The sequence below is a fragment of the Hyperoodon ampullatus genome (genome assembly GCF_949752795.1).
Source record: "Hyperoodon ampullatus genome assembly, chromosome: 14".
Lineage (NCBI taxonomy): Eukaryota > Metazoa > Chordata > Mammalia > Artiodactyla > Ziphiidae > Hyperoodon > Hyperoodon ampullatus.
Genome location: NC_136927.1, coordinates 60608405 through 60631882, shown reverse-complemented (window position 1 = coordinate 60631882; position 23478 = coordinate 60608405). Strand labels below are relative to the sequence as shown.

At 40.7% G+C, this 23478-nt stretch overlaps 1 protein-coding gene across 1 annotated transcript in view; it reads right to left on the bottom strand.

The window, feature by feature from the left end:
• Positions 1 to 11583: 11583 nt before the first annotated feature.
• LOC307063094 (signal-regulatory protein beta-1-like) overlaps positions 11584 to 23478 on the bottom strand; it is a gene marked incomplete at both ends in the record, with an annotated part of 33008 nt that continues 21113 nt past the window's right edge. The window contains 3 exons of the mRNA XM_079719075.1: positions 11584 to 11687; positions 20549 to 20878; positions 21445 to 21765. Coding sequence (XP_079575201.1) covers positions 11584 to 11687; positions 20549 to 20878; positions 21445 to 21765 — 755 coding nt within the window. The remainder of the gene's footprint in view (positions 11688 to 20548; positions 20879 to 21444; positions 21766 to 23478) is intronic.

The following is a 23478-nucleotide window of genomic DNA, read 5'->3' as shown; positions in this document are numbered from 1 at the left end:
ATTACCTCAGATTGCACTATATTCTAATTATTTTCATACACATCACTTTCCTTTCAGCCTTTTTCAATATTCTGCCCTATTTTTTTTTTTTTTTTTTTTTGTGGTACGCGGGCCTCTCACTGTTGTGGCCTCTCCCGTTGCGGAGCACAGGCTCCGGATGCGCAGGCTCAGCAGCCATGGCTCACGGGCCCAGCTGCTCCGCGGCATATGGGATCCTCCCAGACCGGGGCACGAACCCGTATCCCCTGCATCGGCAGGCGGACTCTCAACCACTGCGCCACCAGGGAGGCCCAATATTCTGCCCTATTAATTAATTCTTCCCATTTGTTACTTCAGTCATTTGCTCTTCACAAATGCATCCACCTCAGCCAATAAATATTAAACATATTCGAATTTCCTTCACCTTAAAAAAATCCTCCTCAACTTATCTTTCTCCTGGTTGTGTTGCTTTCTCTCTTTCCTTCCTTGTGCAGTCAACTAACTTTCTTGAATGAGCAGTCCGAACCTAGTGTCTCCATTTATTCACTTTCTGTTTATTTCTCAGTCCTTTGGTATCTGGATATCACCAGAACAACTCAACTAGAACTCCTCTTGGTAAGGTCTCTGGTCAGCAGTGACTTTTCTCTGCTGTGATAGTAAATTCTATGTATTAACTTGCCTGGGCAATGAGGGGGTTCAGATATTTGATTAAACATTATTCTTGGTGTGTCTTGGGAGGATGCTTCTAGACCGAATCAACACTTGAATTAGGAGACTGAGCAAAGCAGATTGCCCTCCCCAGTGTGGATGGGCCACATCCAATCCATTGAAGGCCTGATTAGGACAAAAAAGCTGAGTGAGAAAGAAGTCTCTCTCTCTGCTTGACTATATTTGAACCAGGGCATCCGTCTTCTCCTGCCTTTGGACTCAGACTGGACTAGACCCTCAGCTCTCCTGAGTCTCCTGCTTGCCAAGTGTAGATCGTGGTACTTCTCACTCTCCATATTTGCATCAACCAATTCATATATATATATATCATACACTGTTGTGTGTATGTGTGTATATACATATATGTATATATATATACATATATGTGTGTATATATATATATATATATATATATATATATATATATATACACACACACACACACACACACACACACTGTTAGTTCTGTGTTTCTGGGGAACCACAACTAATACAATCACTAGGTCCAACTTAGTTCTGCTTCACATCCTTCTGGCATATGAAGTTATTCACCAAACTCTTCCTCTTCAAACTCTTTCCTCTCTTAGTATTGTCACACCCCTTTCTTCTACTTATCTTTCTGACTCCAATTCATTGGCTCTCCTCCTCTCAAATGTTCACTAAATTTGATATTTTAAAGTGATTCATTTTTCCTTTTCCATACTCTATTCCCCAGTGGAATATTATTTCAACTTCAACTACTGTGTATTTGCTTTGTCTTCCAAGTCTTCACCTTTGTAAGTATTCATCCTTCTGATCCATACACATTCTCCCTGTTGTCTAGGAGCTGTTTCTTTCTGGATGCCTGCATGCACTTCAGACTTAATACATTCAAGAGTAAGCACATTGCTTTATGACCACCTAGAGGGGTGGGATAGGGAGGGAGATGCAAGAGGGAAGAGATATGAGGATATATGTATATGTATAGCTGCTTCACTTCGTTATAAGGCAGAAACTAACACACCACTGTAAAGCAATTATACTCCAATAAAGATGTTTTTAAAAATTGGCTTGCAATAACTTCCAGCTGAATCAGTCTTGATTAAAGCCTTCCTGGAAGGGATTTTGGTGCACAGCTGTCCTCGGTGTCTACTGTTTCCTGCAGTCAAGTGCTAAGACAGAGAACTTACAACCCAAAGAGTGCATGGACTTGGAGATGCAAGTCCGACTCCTTCTCCTTGAAGAGGATGTAAGGAATGGAGGAATGGAACTTGGGGATGAATGCCTGAGAGTTTTATTACTAGCCCAGGGTGTCCTCCCTTCCTTCACCTTCATCCCTTGCTACCCTGAGTCCTTGACTTACTACTGTCTGCACCCCAGGCATATGGCAGGTATTTTCACACCAGATATTCCCAGTCATGCTACCCAGAGGGGCTGGCAAGAGGCTGTATCCACATTTTCCCACACTGGGTGCCTGAGCCCTCAGGGTGATGTCGGCCTGGACTGGGGGTTGCTCATCCTGGACCACCCAGCAAGCAAACTTCTTGCCATCCAGCGTGGCCTCTGCCTGCAAAGTGTGTTCCAGAGAGTAGGTCCTGTCTGGGCCTCTGATGACCTGAGGGGACTTCATGGTCTGTGTCTTATGCTTGTTCTCCATCCGGGTGATGTGCAGTTTGGAAGGGTAGAAGTGGCTCACATGGGTACAGCCACTATGGAGAACAGTACGGAGGTTCCTTTAAAAACTAAAAATAGAACTACCATAAGATCCAGCAATCTCACTCCTGGACATTATCTGGAGAGAACCATAATTTAAAAAGAAACATGCACCCCAACATTCATTGTAGCACTATTTAAAATAGCCAAGACATGGAAACAACCTGAATGTCCGTCAACAGAGGAATGGATAAAGAAGATGTGGTACATATATACAGTGAACCACTAGTCAGCCATAAAAAAGAATGAAATAATGCTATTTGCAGCAACATGGATGGACCTAGAGGTTAACATACTAAGTGAAGTAAGTCAGACAGAGAAAGGCAAATATCATAGGATATCATTCATATATGGGATCTAATTTTAAAAACAATACAAATGAACTTATTTACAGAACAGAAACAGACTTACAGATATCAAAAACAAACATGGTTACTAAGGGGGAAACGTGGGAGGGGGGAGGGATAAATCAGGAGTTTGGGATTAACATACACGCACTACTATATGTAAGATAAATAATCAACAGGGGCTTATTATACAACACAGGGAACTCTACTCAATATTCTGTGATAACCTATATGAGAAAAGAATCTGAAAAAGAATGAATATATGTATATGTATAACTGAATCACTTTGCTGTACACCTGAAACTAACACAACATTGTAAATCAACTATACTCCAATAAAATTTAAAAAATAAAATAAGATACAGACCATAACACTAATAAAGACTATTGAAAACACTGGAAAAAAAACAAAGAAAAGTGGCTCACGTGGCACGTGAGATTCACTCTCTGATGCATATGGATTTGCATGCCAGAGGGCTTGGTGGTGATCTTCAGGGTGGGGACAACTAAAGACAGAAACAGAAAGAAACATTCATTGAAATTACCCCAGCCTGCCTTCTCTCTATGTCTTCTTTTCCCAGGAACCAACCACAAGATCTCTCATGCTCAAAAAAGTTACCTTTTAAAAAAAATCAAAGAAATATTTTTTCTTTGATGCTCAATGTAAGGCAAATAGAGCTAAATGTTAAATTAATTAAATAGGTGTAGGAGTATTAGAGCACTGCTTTCTGTATCCATAATCTTTGGTATGTTGTGCTTTTGTTTTTACTTATCTCAAGGTACTATTTAACTTCCCCTGTGATTTCTTCTTTCACATATTGGTTATTTGAGAGTGTGTTGTTTAATTTTCACATATGTTTGATTTTCCTGTTCTTCAGCTATTGATTTGTAATTTCATTCAATTGTAATCAGAAAAGGTACTTTCTACAATTACAATCTTTCAAAACATCTTAAGACTTGTCTTGCTGCCTACCATGTGTTCTATCCTGGAGGATGATCCATGTGCACTTGAGAGGGATGTATATTAGGCTCTTGTTCAGTGGAATGTTCTGTACATGTCAATGAGGTCCAATTGATCTGTAGTGTTACTAAAGTCCTCTCTGTCCTTATTAATATTCATTCTGGTTGTTCATTTATTATGGAAAGTGGGGTATTCAAATCTCTTTCTATTGTTTTATTTCTCTCTAATCCTCCCTTCCATTCTGGAAATATTTGCTTCTTATATTTAGAGTTCTGACATTTGATGTACAAATATTAGTTATATTTTCTTTTATCACTATATAATGTCCTCTTTGTCTATTGTATCAGTTTTTTACTTAAATTCTATTTTATCTACTATTAGTATAGCTACCCCTGCTATATTTTGGTTACAATTTGCATGGACATGTTTTTCCTTTCTTTCACTTTCAGCCTTTGTATGCTCATAGATCTAAAGTGAATCTCTTATAGATAGCATGTACTTGGATCCTTGCTGTTTTTTCCCCATTTAGTCAATGTATGTCTATTTATTGAGGAGTTGAATCCATTTACATTTAAAATAATTACAAATGGGGAAGGACTTCCTATTGCTATTTTGTGCATTATTATCTGTATGTCTTGCATCTTCTCCCCTCCTTTCCTCTCTTAATACCTTCTTTTGACTTTCATTGGTTATGTTTATTTCTGCTCCAATCTACTCTAATCTTTTCATTTTCTTCCTTCTGCTGGCTTTGTATTCTGAACAGAGGAACACACTCACCTCAGAGTATTTCACAATATTAATTCAGATGGTAGCAATGGGAAGGAAACACTGATTGTTCCCAGAGAATAAAAGAACAGCAGAGCTTGGAGTACAATTCTCAGAGCAGACCAGGTAAATGGCAAGTGGCAGGAGAGTTAATTAACCCCTCCTGGAGGGCTTTTCTGGAAGAAAAGATCTGGAAGTGGGTGACACTCACAACCCCTCCTTCTAGTCTCATGATTCCCCAGAGCTACTCTTGGCCATAGTAGGAGGACAAACCCACTCATTGACTTCCTGTGGGTGGGACAAGGTCCCTGACTGAATTGTGGTGACCCCTCAGGTACTTGCCACCATGTTCCAATCACAATCCAGTTGGAAACAGGTGAGTGGGATTGTGCAGGCTAGAAGAGATTCTGCTTGCCTGAGGATTCCTTTGTTTTGGCTCAGTCGATATTGGGCATTTGGGGGCAAACTTCACCCAGGTTGAGATTTCATCCTTAATCCAGAAGCTAAGATACAAGTATCTGTTTCTAATATTCAGGGTCAGAAAATAGGTCATAATAGATACAATGCATATTTCTGAGCCCAGGTTTGTCCTGAAATTTCAGAATGACTAGTCAGCCTTCCAGGTCCCAGTTTTCCAACTTTTTGGACCATACAATGCACACATTTAGTTGCCTTTTTCCTACCCCCAATTTTTTTTACTTCAGAGTGTCCATGTCTTATGTTCAGTTTCTGGTGGTGTTGGCCATCACAGAAGGGCCTTATCCTCTCAAACTGGCTTGATTGAATATTAGACATAGGACCCCAGAATGAATAACCAGAAGAGTCATCAGCAGGATGCCAGCTTACAGGGTTGTTTGTGAATGAAGGGGCCCAGGACCCAGTGTGTGATAATGATGTAGTGCATATTGCAGAGTTTTTAAAAGTCTACATTTAGCAGACAAGGGGATGGAGTTTATCAGATTATTTTCACTGTTCATGGACACATAGATGCCTGGACCAGATATATGGACATGTCAGGATGCCCCTTCATTAACTTCACACAGTATAGGTGCCACCATCCCATGTGACACATCACTGATGCAGATGGAATCAATCTGTTTGGTTGGTCATTGTGCTTTCCATTTAGAATACTTTGGGAAATTGTCTTCCACTGAAACCATAGATTACTTACCGTTCTGGCCCAGTCCCATTGAACCACTAGACAGGCACTCGTGGGGACAAAGAAGACATTTTGTAGCCCCGGTTTACAGTACCTCCAGCTTTTACTGACACTGAACTCTCAGGTTGTTTTACCGGAACTCTTCACCTGAAGTTCCTGTAAGAAATGTCAAATCATTGTTCATGTTCCTTGCCTTGGCCCAAGATGTTCTGAGGTTCTGGTATAGATCAAGATGAGGTCTCATTACACATCCTTTCAGCCATGTGTACTGGCACCAAAGTATAAAAATTATAAATGTGGTTGCCGTATGGGTGAGAAGGAGACTAATGCACAGAAAGGAGGATGGCACCTTCCTTGGGCATCAGGATATGAGGATGGCCTGCAGGATAGCAGGCACTTAAATAAACATATTTACAATGAGGACAAATACATTTCTATTAAATGAGAAACGTCAAATAGAATTTGTGTCAGATTTTTCTTTATGTTCTGGGATCAGAGACAAGGCCTCAAGCTAAGGACAAGGTATTCATAGCCAACATACTGTGTTCAGAGAGTGAACTGGAGAAAGAGCCATCTCCCATTTTCTGCAAGCTCTTTCATGATGCAAAAACCCACTCATCCAAAATAAACGTTGAGACTTGCATTCTCCATGAAATTGATATTTTTCCTAATGGGTGAAAATTGGTTCTTAGAGTGTGAAAAAATCTTAACTATCACAATATTTCATGTTAATGCCCAACCCTATCCAACAAAATCTTATTCCTCAGTATTTAATTGCTCTTGGTATGTGTTCTTGGGGATCACACAAGCAGCATTATCATTGAGTTCATGGAAGATACACAGAGTGTATGCAAGATGAATTCTACAAAACTATGGAGGACTTTCTCTTGATGGATTTCTCAAATATAATGCATTTGTTTTCTGCTGCTGAATAAATTATTACCAAAAACATAGTGGCTTAAAAAAAAACAAGTTTATTATTTCATAGTTTGTGTGAATCAAGAGTTCAGGCACAGCTTAACTTAGCTGTCATTCACAGAAAGAAGATGAGGTGGAGACACAGGGAAATGCCATCTACAATCCAAGGAATATCTGAGGTTACCAGGGGCTGGGAGAGAGGCCTGGAAAAGATTCTCCCTGAAGTTCATAGTAGCTTTATTCATACTTGCAAAAACTTGAAAACAACCAAGATGACCTTCAGTAGGTGAACTGGTAAAGAAATTGGTAAATCCAGATAATCAAGTATTATTCAGAACTAAAATGATATGCACTCTCAAGCCCTGAAAAGATGTGGAGGAATCTTAAATGCTTATTCATAATTGAAAGGAAAAATCTATATGCTGCATGATTCCAACTATGCGACATTCTGGGAAAGGGCTCCACCCCATGACTTAATTCATTCCCAAAGACCCACCTCCAAATACCATCACTTCAGGGGTTAGACTTGAACATGTGAATTTCGGGGGGGATAAAAACATTCGGTCCATAACAGACTTCCTTAAGTTTTAAATAAAGTCCTTGTCTGTGGCAAGGTCCCATGCAGGATACCACACACATTTACTTGTCGTGTCTCCTTAGGCTCCTCTCAGCTGTGACACCTTCTCTGACTGTCCTTGTTTTTGATGATTTCTACAGATTTGATGAATACTGCTCAGATTTATTGTAGGATGCCCCTCTGTTACATTTTGTCTGATGCTTTTCTCATAATTAATCTAGGGTTATGGGTTTTGGGGAAGGTCCCAGAGGAAATGTGCCATTTTCATCAAATCTACATGATTTATGCCTATTGATATTGATTTATTGTTGGTGAACTCTTGATGACCTGGCTAACTCATATTAGTCAGGTTTCCCCACTGTAAAGTAACGCTTTTTCTTCCTTCCATTCATCCCCTTTGGAAGGGAGTCACCACGTAGAGCCCATACTTCAGGGGTAGTGAATTGGGTTTTCCCTTATTTAGAGTGAAGTGTCTTCATAAATTGAGACTTTCCTGCAAAGAAGATTTTTTTAATTTCTCCATTTATTAATTTATTAAGTCATTTATTTACATCTATATGGACTCATAGATATTTATTATATTTTAGTTTATAATCTGTCTTAGTCTATTTGGGTGCTATAACAAAATATCACAGACTGGATGGCTTACAACAGAAATTTATTGCTTACAGTTCTGGAGGTTTGAATTCCACTATCAGCTTGGCAGTATGATTGGGTGAGGGCCCTCTTTTGGAATGCAGATTTCTCATTGTATCGTCACATGGAAGAAGGAGCTAGGCTGGTCTTGGGGGTCTCTTTTAGAAGGGTACTAATCCCATTCATGACAGAGGAGCCCTTATGAACTAGTCATGTTCCAAACGCCCCAACTTCTAACATGGTCACATTGGGCATTAATATTCTAAAATGTGAATTTTGAGGGGACAAAAACATTCAGAATATGTATATATATATATATATATATATATATATATATATATATATATCCAATATTTCTTGCCCAAATTGTTCCAGCTTTGTCCATTGGGACCTCTTTCAGTTTGTTTCTGAGCCCCTTTGACAAACTCTTATCAATGTCAGTTTTTGCTTTTTGGTTTTGTTTTCTTTTGGTTTTTCACTTCCTTGGTTTCTGAAGAATATTGAATTTTTGATAGGATTTCTGAACACAAGAGAGATTAGCCTTTAATGAAAAAACTTTAGAACACAAGAGCCAGATGATTGAATTAGATAATTTTTATTTTGAAATCCAACATCTAGTAAAAACTAATTCATTCATTTATTAAATTAAACAATGGCCTAGTATGTGGCAGTCACTGTTCTGGCACCTGAGGATTCAGAGTCCCTTCTCAGAGCACTGATGTCCTGTTTGAGGAAGAGACAACACATACATCAGGGTTCATTTTGCCTGGTGCATGAATTTCAGTTTAGTTAAATAACATCAATCCCCCAACACAGGGTTCAGATTTCAGTTACCACAGGAACTTTACTGTGAACGATACATAACGTACAACTTTGCTGCTAAGCATACTTCATTCCACAAATCATTATGTACTAACAGATGCTCATCATGATCAGTAACCAATCATATCAATTCTTTGAAAGTCTGTAGTGATTGGTCACTGTGACTCTCTTACACAGTTTAGGCACAGACAGAAAAATAGGTAGTTGTATTTTCTCCGGTCTCCCAGTGATAAACCCACATGACATTTACAAAAGTGAATAATTATAAAAGGGAACTGGCAACAAAGATGAAAGTGCCATGGAGAGACAAAATATGATGATGTGAGAAGTTATATTCAAACAATATAAATGGATTACAGAAGAAACAGCTGACCAAGGAGTGGTACCTTAATAGTGTCAGAAAGATTCTAGATATGCAATCAGAAGAACTTAGTAAAGGCAAACTTACCACATAACTGAGGAAAGTGGTGGTGAGGAAAAGGGTGAAAATGTCCCAGAGGAAGTGACAACAGCAAATACTTTGAATTAAAGAAAGTTTGTAAAGATTTCACAACATTGAGAGTACAAGGCATAAAATGTCAGAAATGGATCCAAACTTCGCAAGGAGCATAATTCACCAAGTTGTAAAAAAGATGCTCTTATATTATAAATTATGCAAGAAGAAGAAGGCAAGCACTGTTCAAACACTTTGGATAAGTTTTTATAAAGAAATAAATTGCTGGGGGCTTCCCTGGTGGCACAGTGGTTGAGCATCTGCCTGCCAATGCAGGGGACACGGGTTCGAGCCCTGGTCTGGGAGGATCCCACATGCCGCGAAGCAACTAGGCCTGTGAGCCACAACTACTGAGCCTGAGCATCTGGAGCCTGTGCTCCTCAACGGGAGAGGCCACGATAGTGAGAGGCCCGCCCACCGCGATGAAGAGTGACCCCCACTTGCCACAACTAGAGAAAGCCGTCGCACAGAAACGAAGACCCAACACAGCAAAAATAAATAAATTAATTAACTCCAAAAAAAAGAGAAATAAATTGCTTTAATTCTCAGTGTTTCTAAATTTGTCAAACTACATATTATTAGTAGCTGACAGTAAGAGAGTTCCTAATATTTTGAAATCAAATTTTAATGATCACAGAACAATCTTTATTTATCCCATTGATTACTGAGATCACTTTCCATGATTCAGTTTACACGGTAATTTTTATGGTCCTTCTCTACCATGCAAAGTGAGAACTGCCTATGCTTTGTATGTCAGATGGTAATAAGTGTTCAGGAAACAAATTAATCAGGTTAAGAGGTCATGGAATGTGAGGCTGAGAGAGGAATTGATACTTTATACAGGATGGTATATGGAAGATGCCTTTGATAAAGTGATATTTGAGCAGAGGCTGGAATGAAGGAAGAGAGTGAGCCAGGCAGACATGTTGGAGGAGGAAGCAGAGGAATGATAGGATTTGACTTACATTCCCAAGGAATCACTGAGGCTGAAACAGGGAAGCCAGTCAGAGACTATAGCAATGGTGCAGGAAGAGATGATGGTGGCTGGGACCAGGGAGCAGTGGTGGGGGTGAGAATGTGCAGATTATAGATGCAATTCAGAAGTGTGCTGGAGGGGATTGGACTGGCTCATGAGAGCTGATATTTACTTTTTCAGGAATTTTGCAAACTAGTTGTTAAACTGTTGCTAACTTGAAATTGACCACATTGGGAGTATTTATACCAAGAAATTTTCTTTATTTTTTTTTCCTTTTGGATAGTCAATTGTTAAATAGTTCCATCTGACCACTGGAAATAAACATTTTGAAGGCAGAATTGAATACATGATATAAAAGAAAGAGAAATCAAGGATGACTCCAGGTTTCTGGACACAGTATACTTACCATGAGCAATAGGGTTGGGAAGGATGCAAGATTATAGAAAAACTACTCTTCCCATCACGGAGAGAGGAGGGAACACTATTTTCTGGGTTTGAGAAGTTGGCTATTTAGACAACGAGGAAGTAGAATAATTTTTCTTAAAACTAAGATGGGGAGTCTGTCCAGAGCACAGAATAACTCCTCAGCATAGGTCATTATTGTGTAGTTCATGGCCGAGTCCAAGGTGATGGATGAGAGATAACCTGATCTGTGTTGATCTGACTTATTTCTCACATTCCAGGGAAATGTCCTGAGTCAGCCCCCAGAGCTACTTTCCATGATCCTTGCTCAGTACCATGTATGAAGACCCAACTCTGGTGGCTTCAGGGGCATGTGGGCAGGCAAGTCTCCATGGAGGGGAGGCATTTGAAGCAGAGTCGTGGAAGCTCTCAGCTGAGTCCTTCTCCTGGGCTGGGCCCCTCAGGAAGGGGAGGAGGCAGCAGACACTGAGGGTGACACCAGCAGGGAGGAAGGAAGGAGCTGTGGTAAACATGTCCATATTTAATTATCTGCTCATCACTCAGGAAATGTTCCTTGCATGCCTCCTATGTGCCCAGGTGTTCTCCTCCTGGGATGCCTGTCTTGAGAGGATGGGCAGCCCCTGGGATAGCACTCTGACCCCTCAGCCTCCTCCCCAGGTCCTGATGCCCCATCCCTAGCCCTTCTATTCTGTCACACGGAGGGTCAGAGCAGAAGCCGCTCTCAGAATAGCCAATCCAGAGTTCTCAACATTACCCGAAAATGTGGATTCTTTTTTCCCCAAGGAGCCCCAGGGCTCAAGTGTCTAGAAATGGTCTCTAAGGGAACCATCCACTCAGCTCCTCCTCATTCAGCAACCTCTGCCCACTTCCTCCACAGAACTGCTAAGAGACACCCTTTGAAAACCCCTGATCCAGCCCACCTCCTCCAGGACCCTGCACACCTCTTGGGAGTTGGGCACCTCTTAGGGGGAAACAGGATACTCCTGAGGGTATTGAGGGAAGAGTGCCCCCTTCTCTTATCTCCACGTGGGCCCTGACCCTGTGTGACCTGTGGTCTGGCTCCCCTACTGACCTTATGTCATCTAGGACAGACCTTGTCCTGCCCTCCCTCCTACCCCAACTTACAGTCAGGCCCAATGCTTCCTGTGGACAAAGATGACAGAGACACCGATCACCAACAGCACCTTGGGGCCTAGGAGGAGAACTACCAGGAGAGAAGACAGCTCTGGGCCTGGAAATCATCAAGGGACAAGAGGAGCGATTAGAGGGATCACACAGGAGCCATTCCCAGTGGCCTCGACTTACTCCATCTGAGGCCACCTGGGTCCATCAGGACTCTGAGGCTTTGACCTGCATCCTGGGCTCAAGTTTGAGGCAGAAATCAGCATACAGGAGTTCCTTATTCTCCTACTCTGTTTTCTCAGGTTGCAAGGGTGTTATTACTTGAAGAGAAAATGTCAGAAGTGAAAATAACTGTGAGACAAGAGAAAATTCAGCAAATCCTAATAGTCTCTCACTAGGTTGCCATCCCATCTTCAACCAGCCACCAGGAAAATTATGGAGAAATAGACAAGGCAGCTAGACTTATTTGGAAATACCACCACCAATATAAATTTGTCTAAACTTTGAAAATATTGGAAAAGTGCCCTAAGGAGCACAGATCATAGAAAGGGGCTTAAAAGTATGTGTGATTTAAAAGGGTTGGAACAGAATCCCCAGAATCTGTGCATATGTTACCTTACATGTCAAAAGGGATTAGCAGTAATGATTTGTTAAGGATCTTGAGATGGGCACATTTTCCTAGTGGAGGCCATGTAATCACAGAGATTATTATAAGTAAAAGATTGAGGCAGAACAGTTGGAGGAGATGTGATGTCAGAAGCAGAGGTCAGACTGATGTGAGGCCTTTGCCAAGGAGTGTGGACACCTCTGGGAGTTGGAAAAGGCAAGGAAATCGATTCTTCTCTAGAGCCTTCTGAAGGAGCGGAGCCCAGCCACCCATTGTAGACTTCTGACCTCTACAGCTGTATGATAATGCATTTGTCTTGTATTAAATCACTAAATGTGGTAATTACTTACACTGACTATAGGAACCTAATTCAAGGAGAAAACAGATGTGAATAAATGGATATGCATGAGTTAAAGTGCATAACTTCTGGGTAGAAAAATTGAAAAGGAGGAAGACGTGCTGATGGCAATTAAGAGGTAAAGGGAAAAAGAAAAAAGTAAGGGGAAGGGATTTAGTTTCCTGAAAGACAAAAGAGAACCAAAGAATTAGAGGACTCAGAACATTTCTCCCACTATCAAAACCAACCAACCAACCAAAAACTCCATTAACATCTTGATTTATGCTGTACTAGGGAAGAGAGGTCTATTAGGCTAGAAATATTGTAAAAAACCCCAATACCATAAAAACAAACAATAAGATGTGCATCCTCACACCAGACCCACTGGACGCAGGCCTGCAGTGGCTGGAGCCCTCAGATGCCCGGGGTAGGCTTTGGATCCAGGGAGAGGGATCACATCAGCATGTTACACATCTCTTCAGCCTGTCAACCTAGATCCTCCAAAAAACATTTCCAGCTTTACTACACTAGCAAGCATCATGTGTCAGGCACCCTGTAGCACCCAGAAGTACCGGCCCTGGTTGAGCGTGAGCAGAAGATGGAAGATTAAAAAGCATTTACAGGCCATGCCAGACAAGATGGCATGGACTCTACTCTCTTACTCTCCTCGTTCAGTACAACTTGAACCCTAGAAATAACACACGGGACAAGCATAGACGGACTCTGAGGTGGACGAGGAGGCAGACTGTCTAGGGACCTGAGGACTGGAGGAAGAACACAGCAGTCAGGAACCAAGCACAAGAGGAGACACAGGTGTGGCACTAGGAAAAAGAAAAAGTCTAAAGCAATAATCTAAACTCCGGCCTCAAGAAATGAGAAATGAAGGAGCAAAATAAACCCAAAGCAAGCAGAAGGGAGGAAATAATAAAGAAAGGAGAAAAATCAGTGAAAATGAAAACAGATAAACAATAGAGAAAATAATTGAAACAAAGAGTGGTTTCTGAGATAGCTTTATCCACCAGAGGACAAACAGCAGAAGCAAGAAGAACTACAACCTTGCAGCCTGTGGGAAAAAAAACCACATTCACAGAAAGATAGACAACATGAAAAGGCAGAGGACTATGTACCAGATGAAGGAACAAGATAAAACCACAAAAAAACCCAACTAAATGAAGTGGAGATAGGCAACCTTCCAGAAAAAGAATTCAGAATAATGATAGTGAGGATGATCCAGGACCTCGGAAAAAGAATGGAGGCAAAGATCGAGAAGATGCAAGAAATGTTTAACAAAGACCTAGAAGAATTGAAGAACAAACAAACAGAGATGAACAATTCAATAACTGAAATGAAAACTACACTAGAAGGAATCAATAACAGAATAACTAAGGTGGAAGAACGGATAAGTGACCTGGAACACAGAATGGTGGAATTCACTGCTGTGGAACAGAATAAAGAAAAAAGAATGAAAAGAAATAAAGACAGCCTAAGAGACTTCTGGGACAACATTAAGCACAACAACATTCGCATTATAGGGGTCCCAGAAGGAGAAGAGAGAGAGAAAGGACCAGAGAAAATATTTGAAGAGATTATATTCGAAAACTTCCCTAACATGGGAAAGGAAATAGCCACCCAAGTCCAGGAAGCACAGAGAGTCCCATACAGGATAAACCCAAGGAGAAGCATGCCGAGACACATAGTAATCAAACTGGCAAAAATTAAAGACAAAGAAATATTACTGAAAGCAGCAAGGGAAAAATGACAAATAATATACAAGGGAACTCCCATAAGGTTAACAGCTGATTTCTCAGCAGAAACTCTACAAGCCAGAAGGGAGTGGCATGATATATTTAAAGTGATGAAAGGGAAGAAACTACAACTAAGATTACTCTACCTGGCAAGGATCTCATTCAGATTCGATGGAGAAATCAAAAACTTTACAGACAAGCAAAAGCTAAGAGAATGCAGCACCACAGAACTAGCTTTACAACAAATGCTAAAGGAACTTCTCTAAGTGCGAAACACAGAAGAAGAAAAGACCTACAAAAACAAACCCAAAACAATTAAGAAAATCATCATATGAACATACGTATCTATAATTACCTTAAAAGTGAATGGATTAAATGCTCCAACCAAAAGACACAGCCTCGCTGAATGGATACAAAAACAAGACCCATATATATGCTGTCTACAAGAGACTGAATTCAGACCTAGAGACACATACAGACTGAAAGTTAGGGGATGGCAAAAGATATTCCATGCAAATGGAAATCAAGGGGAAGTTGGAGTAGCAATACTCATATTGGATAAAATAGACTTTAAAATAAAGAATGTTACAAGAGACAAAGAAGGACACTACATAATGATCAAAGGATCAATCCAAGAAGAAGATATAACAATTATAAATATATATGCACCCAACATAGGAGCTCCACAATACATAAGGCAACTGCTAACAGTTAAAAGAGGAAATTGACAGTAACACAATAATAATAGGGGGACTTTAACAGCTCACTTACACCAATGGACAGATCATCCTAAATGAAAATAAATAAGGAAACAGAAGCTTTAAATGACACAATAGACCAGATAGATCTAATTTATAGGACAGTCCATCCAAAAACAGCAGATTATACTTTCTTCTCAAGTGTGCATGTGACATTCTCCAGGAGAGATCACATCCTGGGTCACAAATCAAGCCTCAGTAAATTTAAGAAAATTGAAATCATATCAAGCATCTTTTCCGACCACAATGCTATGAGATTAGAAATGAATTACAGGGGAAAATGCATAAAAAACACAAAAACATGGAGGCTAAACAATACCTTACTAAATAACCAAGAGATCACTGAAGAAATCAAAGAGGAAATCAAAAAGTACCTAGAGACAAATGACAATGAAAACACAGCAATCCAAAACCTGTGGGAGGTAACAAAAGCACTTCTAAGAGCAAAGTTTATAGCTATACAAGCCTACCTGAAGAAACAAGAAAAATCTCAAATAAATAATCTAACCTTAAACGTAAGGGAACTAGAGAAAGAAGAACAAACAAAGCCCAAAGTTAGCAAAAGGAAAGAAATCATAAAGATCAGAGCAGAAAATAAATGAAATAGAAACAAAGAAAATGATAGCAAAGATCAATCAAACTAAAATCTGGTTCTTTGAGAAGATAAACAAAATTGATAAACCATTAGCCAGACTCATCAAGAAAAAGAGGGAGAGGACTCAAATCAATAAAATTAGAAATGAAAAAGGGGAAGTTACAACAGACACTGCAGAAATAAAAAGCATCCTAAGAGACTACTACAAGCAAGTCAATGCCAATAAAATGGACAACCTGGAAGAAATGGACAAATTCTTAGAAAGGTATAACCTTCCAAGACTGAACCAGGAAGAAATAGAAAATATAAACAGACCATCACAAGTAATGAAATTGAAACTGTGATTAAAAATCTTCCAACAAACAAAAGTCGAGGACCAGATGGCTTTACAGGTAAATTCTATCAAACATTTAGAGAAGAGCTAACACCCATCCTTCTCAAACTCTTCCAAAAAATTGCGGAGGAAGGAACACTCCCAAACTCATTCTATGAGGCCACCATCACCCTGATACCAAAACCAGACAAAGATACTACAAAAACAGAAAATTACAGACTAATATCACTGATGAATATAGATGCAAAAATCCTCAACGAAATACTAGCAAACAGAATCCAAGAACACATTAAAAGGATCATACACCATGATCAAGTGGGATTTATCCCCGGGATGCAAGGATTCTTCAATATATGCAAATCAATCAATGTGATACAATGTATTAACAAACTTAAGAATAAAATCCATATGATCAACTTAAGAGATGCAGAGAAAGCTTCTGACAAAATTCAACACAGATTTATGATAAAAACTCTCTGGAAAGTGGGCATAGAGGGAAGCTACCCCAACATAATAAAGGCCAAATATGACAAACTCACACCAAACATTATTCTCAATGGTGAAAAACTGAAAGCATTTCCTCTAAGTTCAGGAACAAGACAAGGATGTCCACTTTCACCACTATTATTCAACATAGTTCTGGAAGTCCTAGCCACAGCAATCATAGAAGAAAAAAATAAATGAATACACATTGGAAAAGAAGAAGTAAAACTGTCACTCTTTGCAGATGACATGATACTATACATAGAGAATCCTAAAGATGCTACCAGAAAACTACTAGAGGTAATCAATGAATTTGGTAAAGTTGCAGGATACAAAATTAATGCACAGAAATCTCTTGCATTCCTATACACTAATGATGAAAAATCTGAAAGAGAAATTAAGGAAACACTCCCATTTACCATTGCAACAAAAAGAATAAAATACCTAGGAATAAACCTACCTAGGGAGACAAAAGACCTGTATGCAGAAAACTGTAAGACACTGATGAAAGAAATTAAAGATGATATGAACAGATGAAGAGATATACCATGTTCTTGGATTGGAAGAATCAATATTGTGAAAATGACTATATTACCCAAAGCAATCTACAGATTCAATGGAGACCCTATCAAATTACCAATGGCATTTTTTATGGAACTGGAACAAAAAATCTTAAATTTTGTATGGAGACACAAAAGACCAAGAATAGCCAAAGCTGTCTTGAGGGAAAAAAAACAGAGCTGGAGGAATCAGACTCCCTGACTTCAGATTATACTACAAAGCTACAGTAATCAAGACAATATGGTACTGGCACAAAAACAGAAACATAGAGCAATGGAACAAGATAGAAATCTCAGAGATAAACCCATGCACCTATGGTCAACTAATCTATGACAAAGGAGGCAAGGATATACAATGGAGAAAAGACAGTCTCTTCAATAAATGGTTCTGGGAAAACTGGACAGCTACATGTAAAAGAATGAAATTAGAACATTCCCTAACACCATACACAAAAATAAACTCAAAATGGATTAGAGACCTAAATGTAAGACTGGACACTATAAAACTCTTGGCTGAAAACATAGGAAGAACACTCTGACATAAGTCACAGTAAGATCTTTTTTGATCCACCTCTTAGAGTAATGGAAATAAAAACAAAAATAAACAAATCGGACCTAATGAAACTTAAAAGCTTTTGCACAGCAAAGGAAACCATAAACAAGATGAAAAGACAACCCTCAGAATGGGAGAAAATATTTGCCAATGAATCAACGGACAAAGGATTAATCTCCAAAATATATAAACAGCTCATGCAGCTCAATATTAGAAAAATAAACGACCCAATCCAAAAATAGACAGAAGACCTAAAGAGACATTTCTCCAAAGAAGACATACAGATGTCCAAGAAGCACATGAAAAGCTGCTCAACATCACTAATTATATTAGAGAAATGCAAATCAAAACTACCATGAGGTATCACCTCACACCAGTTAGAATGGGCTTCATTAGAAAATCTACAAACAACAAATGTGGAGGAAAGGGAACCCTCTTGCACTGTTGGTGGGAATGTAAATTGATACAGCCACTATGGAGAACAGTATGGAGGTTCTTTACAAAACTAAAAATAGAATTACCATGTGATCCAGCAACCCCACTACTGGGCATATACCCAGAGAAAACCATAATCAAAAAGACACATGCACCCCAATGTTCATTGCAGCATTATTTGCAATAGCCAGGTCATGGAAGCAACCTAAATGCTCATTGACAGACAAATGGATAAAGAAGATGTGGTACATATATACAGTGGAATATTACTCAGCCATAAAAAGGAGCAAAATTGGGTCATTTGTTGAGACGTGGATGGATCTAGAGACTGTCATACAGAGTGAAGTAAGTCAGAAATAGAAAAACAAATATCGTATATTAACGCATATGTGTGGAACCTAGAAAAATGGTACAGATGAACCTGTTTTCAGGGCAGAAATTGAAACACAGATGTAGAGAACAAATGTATGGACACCAAGTGGAGAAAGCGGAGGGGGGTTGGGGGTGGTGTTGTGATGAACTGTGTGATTGGGATTGGCATGTATACACTGATGTGTATAAAATTGATGACTAATAAGAAAAAAAAAGAGTGGGTTCCTTTAAAAGATCAATAAAATTGAAAAACTTCTAGTACAAATGCAAAGAAAAAATGAATGACACATTTCCAATATCAGGAATGAAACAGAGGGCATCACTACAGATCCTTCAGACAACAAAAGGATAGTTAGGGAATGTTATGAACAACTATACAGGCAGAAATTTGACAACTTAAAGACAATGGAACAAATACCTCAAAAAGCAGAACCTACGACAGCTCACACTATATGAAATGAATAATCTGAATAGTCTTAAACAATTCAAATTCTTTTTCAAATAAAAAAATAGATTTTCAAGGTCCAGATGGAGTCATGGAAAATTTTTGCCAAGAACTTACAGATGAATTAAAAACAATTTTGGTGCACAAAAACAATAAGATATATTTTGGAAAATTTGAATGTATACTCCATTTTATTTTTTTTTTTTTTTTTTTTTTTTTTTTTTTTTTTTTTTTTGCGTTACGTGGGCCTCTCACTGTTGTGGCCTCTCCCGTTGCGGAGCACAGGCTCCGGACACGCAGGCTCAGCGGCCATGGCTCACAGGCCCAGCCGCTCCGCGGCATGTGGGATCCTCCCGGACCGGGGCATGAACCCCTGTCCCCTGCATCGGCAGGCGGACTCTCAACCACTGCGCCACCAGGGAAGCCCCTGTATACTCCATTTTAAATGATATTAGGGAATTAATATTGATTATATATTAAGTGTGCACTGGTATTAGTTTTGTAGAAAATCAAGGTCCTTAACCGTATGACCACACAATTGTGGACTCCACTGACAACTGGTTGTGCACACAGGAGTAAGTTAAAGTGAACACAATTATGCAACTTCTCTATATCTCTTGTTTAAGGGAAGTTGTTTGTTCTCCTCTTCCTCTCTTTATTCTTCCAGCAGGCAGGGACATGGCCACTCAGTGACCCAGCATTGACCCAGAAGATGAGGACAACACCACAGGCATGTTGGAAGGAACGTGGGACTTTGAAAGGTCTTCTGGAGGAAAGACTCCTGGATGTGACTCGACCCTCTCTTGATGTTACATTACAGCCTATAAGACATGTTTTATTCATAGAAAGGGGGACTGTCCTTGGGAAAATGCCCAGCTGAGTGGGAACCTGTCTTTAATTAGCACATACCTGTTATACAGGCTGGTGGTTCAGCTGAGTGGGAACCTGTCTTTAATTAGCACATATCTGTTATACAGGCTGGTGCTTCCTGTCCTCAGACACTCAGATTCACCTTTATTAGTTTAGCCCAATCATCTGAACTAAAGGCAACAAATCTTCAACAACATCCCCCATCCCCCATTTCTCTCTGAGTCTCTTCTGTTAAACTCCAAACTCTCTGGTTTGTTGAAGCAGGAAAAGAGATCACAGCTGAACTGAGATCTGAATTTAGAAAATGTTCAGTGAGCGACTGTGATCATTAGTAGTCCATTGTCACAAATCAGGGGACAAAGGAGCCCTGTGCAATGAGCACTCATGGTCACCTGGGTGCCAGATTCAGACTCAACCTTCATGTCCTCAGGGCTACCCTTCCAAAATTTCACAGAGTATTAGGTGCAGGTGTCTACTGGGGTGATGTTACTGATATGGATGGAAAAGTCTAGGCTGGAGAGAGACTAAGCAGAGGTTAGAAAGAACAAGGAGGAGGGAGGTGGGTGGGTGGACAGGGAATGAGGAACATAATTACTGTTAGTTGAAGAGAGCGAGAGGCAGGACTCTATGAACAGGATGATCTCCCTCCTTCCTACTTTCTTTCATGGATACTTATGTCAAGAGATCTATAAAGAATATGCCAAACTCTTACCAGTGGTCACTCTTGGGGGTGTGGGATTTGGGGGAGGGAACTTATTTTAAAATTCTGTTTTACACCTATTGACTTCTAGAGTGTTCTATAATAAGCATGAATTACTACCTTTAATATTAAATAAAAATGGTAAAGAACTGGGTCAGTTGGAGTGGAGGCCTCACCAAGAGGTTCATCTGCATCCTGGTTCTTCTGGGGAGCAGAGGCCTCCAGGGTGTGGCTTTTGGTGACCGCCGGCTGTCCGTCATGCTCCACCTGGCAGGTGAGCAGCACAACCTCCCTGTGGGCAGAGGAGTTCACCACGAGCCAGCTTGTCTGGTTAAAGGTCCCGTCCTTGTTCTCTAGGAGGGTCGAAGCCATGTCTATTCGGGACACATTTCCGTTCTCCAACCAGGTCAGCTGTAGGCGCTGGGGGTAGAACTTGTTCACCTGGCAGGTGACATTCACCTGGTTCCCCGCCATGGGGTGCTGGGTAATCGTCAAGGTAGGCAGAACTGAAACAGCACAGGCAGAAGCGCTGACCTTATGGAACCAACAGGTAACAGGAGAGGGGCTGGATAACAGCTTCCAGCACAGCAAGGGAGTCACCAGAGGACAGAGCCAGGCATGCAGCAGGTGCTCAAACACCGAGGGTCTCTTTGCATATAAATGAAATCATAAGCACACTGCAGGGCACACAGTAGGTGCTCAAGGACTGAGTTCCTATTAGGTTAATAATGTGTGTCATCTACAAGCACAGCCCCTGGCATGCAGATGGAATATAATAACTGCAGCAAAATATACGAAATCACCAAGCACATAGGGGCCTGTAGTTGGAGAAACAATTGATAAAGTAAAGGAAACTACTTAGCAGAGTGCTTGGCACATGAGGGGTGTCCACCTGGCAGCTACCGTTAAAACAGTAGTTAGTGACCAGCTCATCTAGGAGCCTGGTGATGGGGCAGGACTGTCAGGAAGTAGATTCCAGGCAATTTGAGGCCTGGAGCAAAAGGCAGGGAGGAGGAACAGGCTGGGGCCTTGAGGGCAGGTGCGGGCTTAGGCTGGTGTGAGGGGCTTCTACCTCGGATGATCTCAGACAAGTTGGCTGTCCCACGAAGAGGAGGGTCTCCCTGCAGGGTGATGTGGGTCACCTCGCAGATGACCTGGGAGCGAACATCCCCCAGGGCCAGCAACACTTTGGCTGTGCTGGAGATGCTGTAGGAAACGTTGTTTCCCTCTGGTTCCACGTTGGTCTGGGAGGCTGAGAGCTCATTGCCATTTTTGAACCATTTCAGGGAGATGTTTCTGGGAGAGAACCCGTGGGATTTGCAGGTGAAGCTCACTGTGTGCTCAGGTGTGACCCTCACTGCGGGGCCTGATACCACAGGAGGAGAGGGTTTGGCTACAAAAGGAAGATTTATAAATGATGAACATGATTGTAATTATCATCACTAATGATAAAAATGTGACACAGTTAAGAACCACCACACATATTATTTTTTTAATTCTTCACATAGTTCTGGGAGGGCAGTGTCATCATCCTCATCTGACAGAGGAGACACACAGGTTCCCAGAGGTGGCTCTGAGTCAGGGGCAGGGCTGACATGGAATTCCAGGCCTGAGTTCAAAGTCCACCTTTTTACTTCTGCTAGGTGATTTCCCACCAGTTTGGGCAAAGGAACAAAAGTACTGATTGGTCTTACTCTCCTATTAACTGTTCCTAGCTGGGCTCCCCCTGGAAAACTTAGGTAAGTTCTGAGAAGTGTTTACAGAAGTAAATGCAGGGGAAGCGGGGTCATAGCGGGACCACATGGAAGCTGAACCAGGCTGGCCATCCAACGAGAGGTGTGGCCATGGCACCTCCCAGCTCCTCGTCTGTGAAAGGGGACAGCAGGCATTACCCTTCCCGGGCTACAGTGAGGGTCAAATCAGGCAGTGGGAGCAAATTTGCTATGAGTAAATCACAAGATTATTCACAAAACCAACAAACACAGATCCATCTTTAACCCAGACTGTATTTATACCCAGAGCTGTGCCTTCAGGTGTTTATGAATTTACTGCATAGTTTTCATTCTTTCCATGAATATTTCAGTAAGGCTAATGTATCAATCCCTGAATTTCACAGGAAGGGGGCAAATGGATGTTTTTCTGAGTCTGGGTTCTTCTCTTGGTTCAGTTTTGGGTTGAGAAGAAAGATCACTGAGCGCTGAGAAAGCAGTGGTGGTTAATTTCTTAATTGTTATTAAATCTGTAGAGACACAGGCACAGGCCTATAAAGCACCCAGAAGCACACAAATCGGTCAATCAAATGTGAGGGTGGTTTCTCTCTTTAGGAGGTTCCTGTAGGGTGTCTCCCAACTGTTCATTGTTACTCAACACCTCCTGTAAAAGTTGGCAGACAGCAAACATGACAAATATTTGCATTTGTAGATACTTAACTTGCTTCCTAAAACTCATCAAACGTTTGAGGACATAGCAAGGAGTTACCTTAATATGTCAAATTGTATAAACACCAGCATCCTGGACACCCCTAAAGGGACAAGATACTCTGATCAGTTACCACTTGTCCAGAGTTTCTTCAGAGCCTAAAGATGGCCTGATCTTTCTATCACCCTCAGCTTTTTAATCCCCTCACCAGCCCTGTGAGGGAGACCCAAGAGTGACTCCATATATGGCATGAGGCTCAGGGGGGACGAAGCTGGTCAAGGGCACCCAGCGAGGAAAGGTCAGAGCTCATCTCACTGCATGCAGGACACATCGATTTTAGTGTCACTGTTCTTTATCCTTGATCCTCAGTGTCTGTTTCTGGACAAAGTAGATACAAGCACCACCTGGTAAGATGAGCCAGGATATATGTAAAATTACAGGGGAAAATGCATAAAAAACACAAAAACATGGAGGCTAAACAATACCTTACTAAGTAACCAAGAGATCACTGAAGAAATCAAAGAGGAAATCAAAAAGTACCTAGAGACAAATGACAATGAAAACACGGCGATCCAAAACCTGTGGGAGGTAGCAAAAGCACCTCTAAGAGCGAAGTTTATAGCTATACAAGCCTACCTGAAGAAACAAGAAAAATCTCAAATAAATAATCTAACCTTAAACGTAAGGG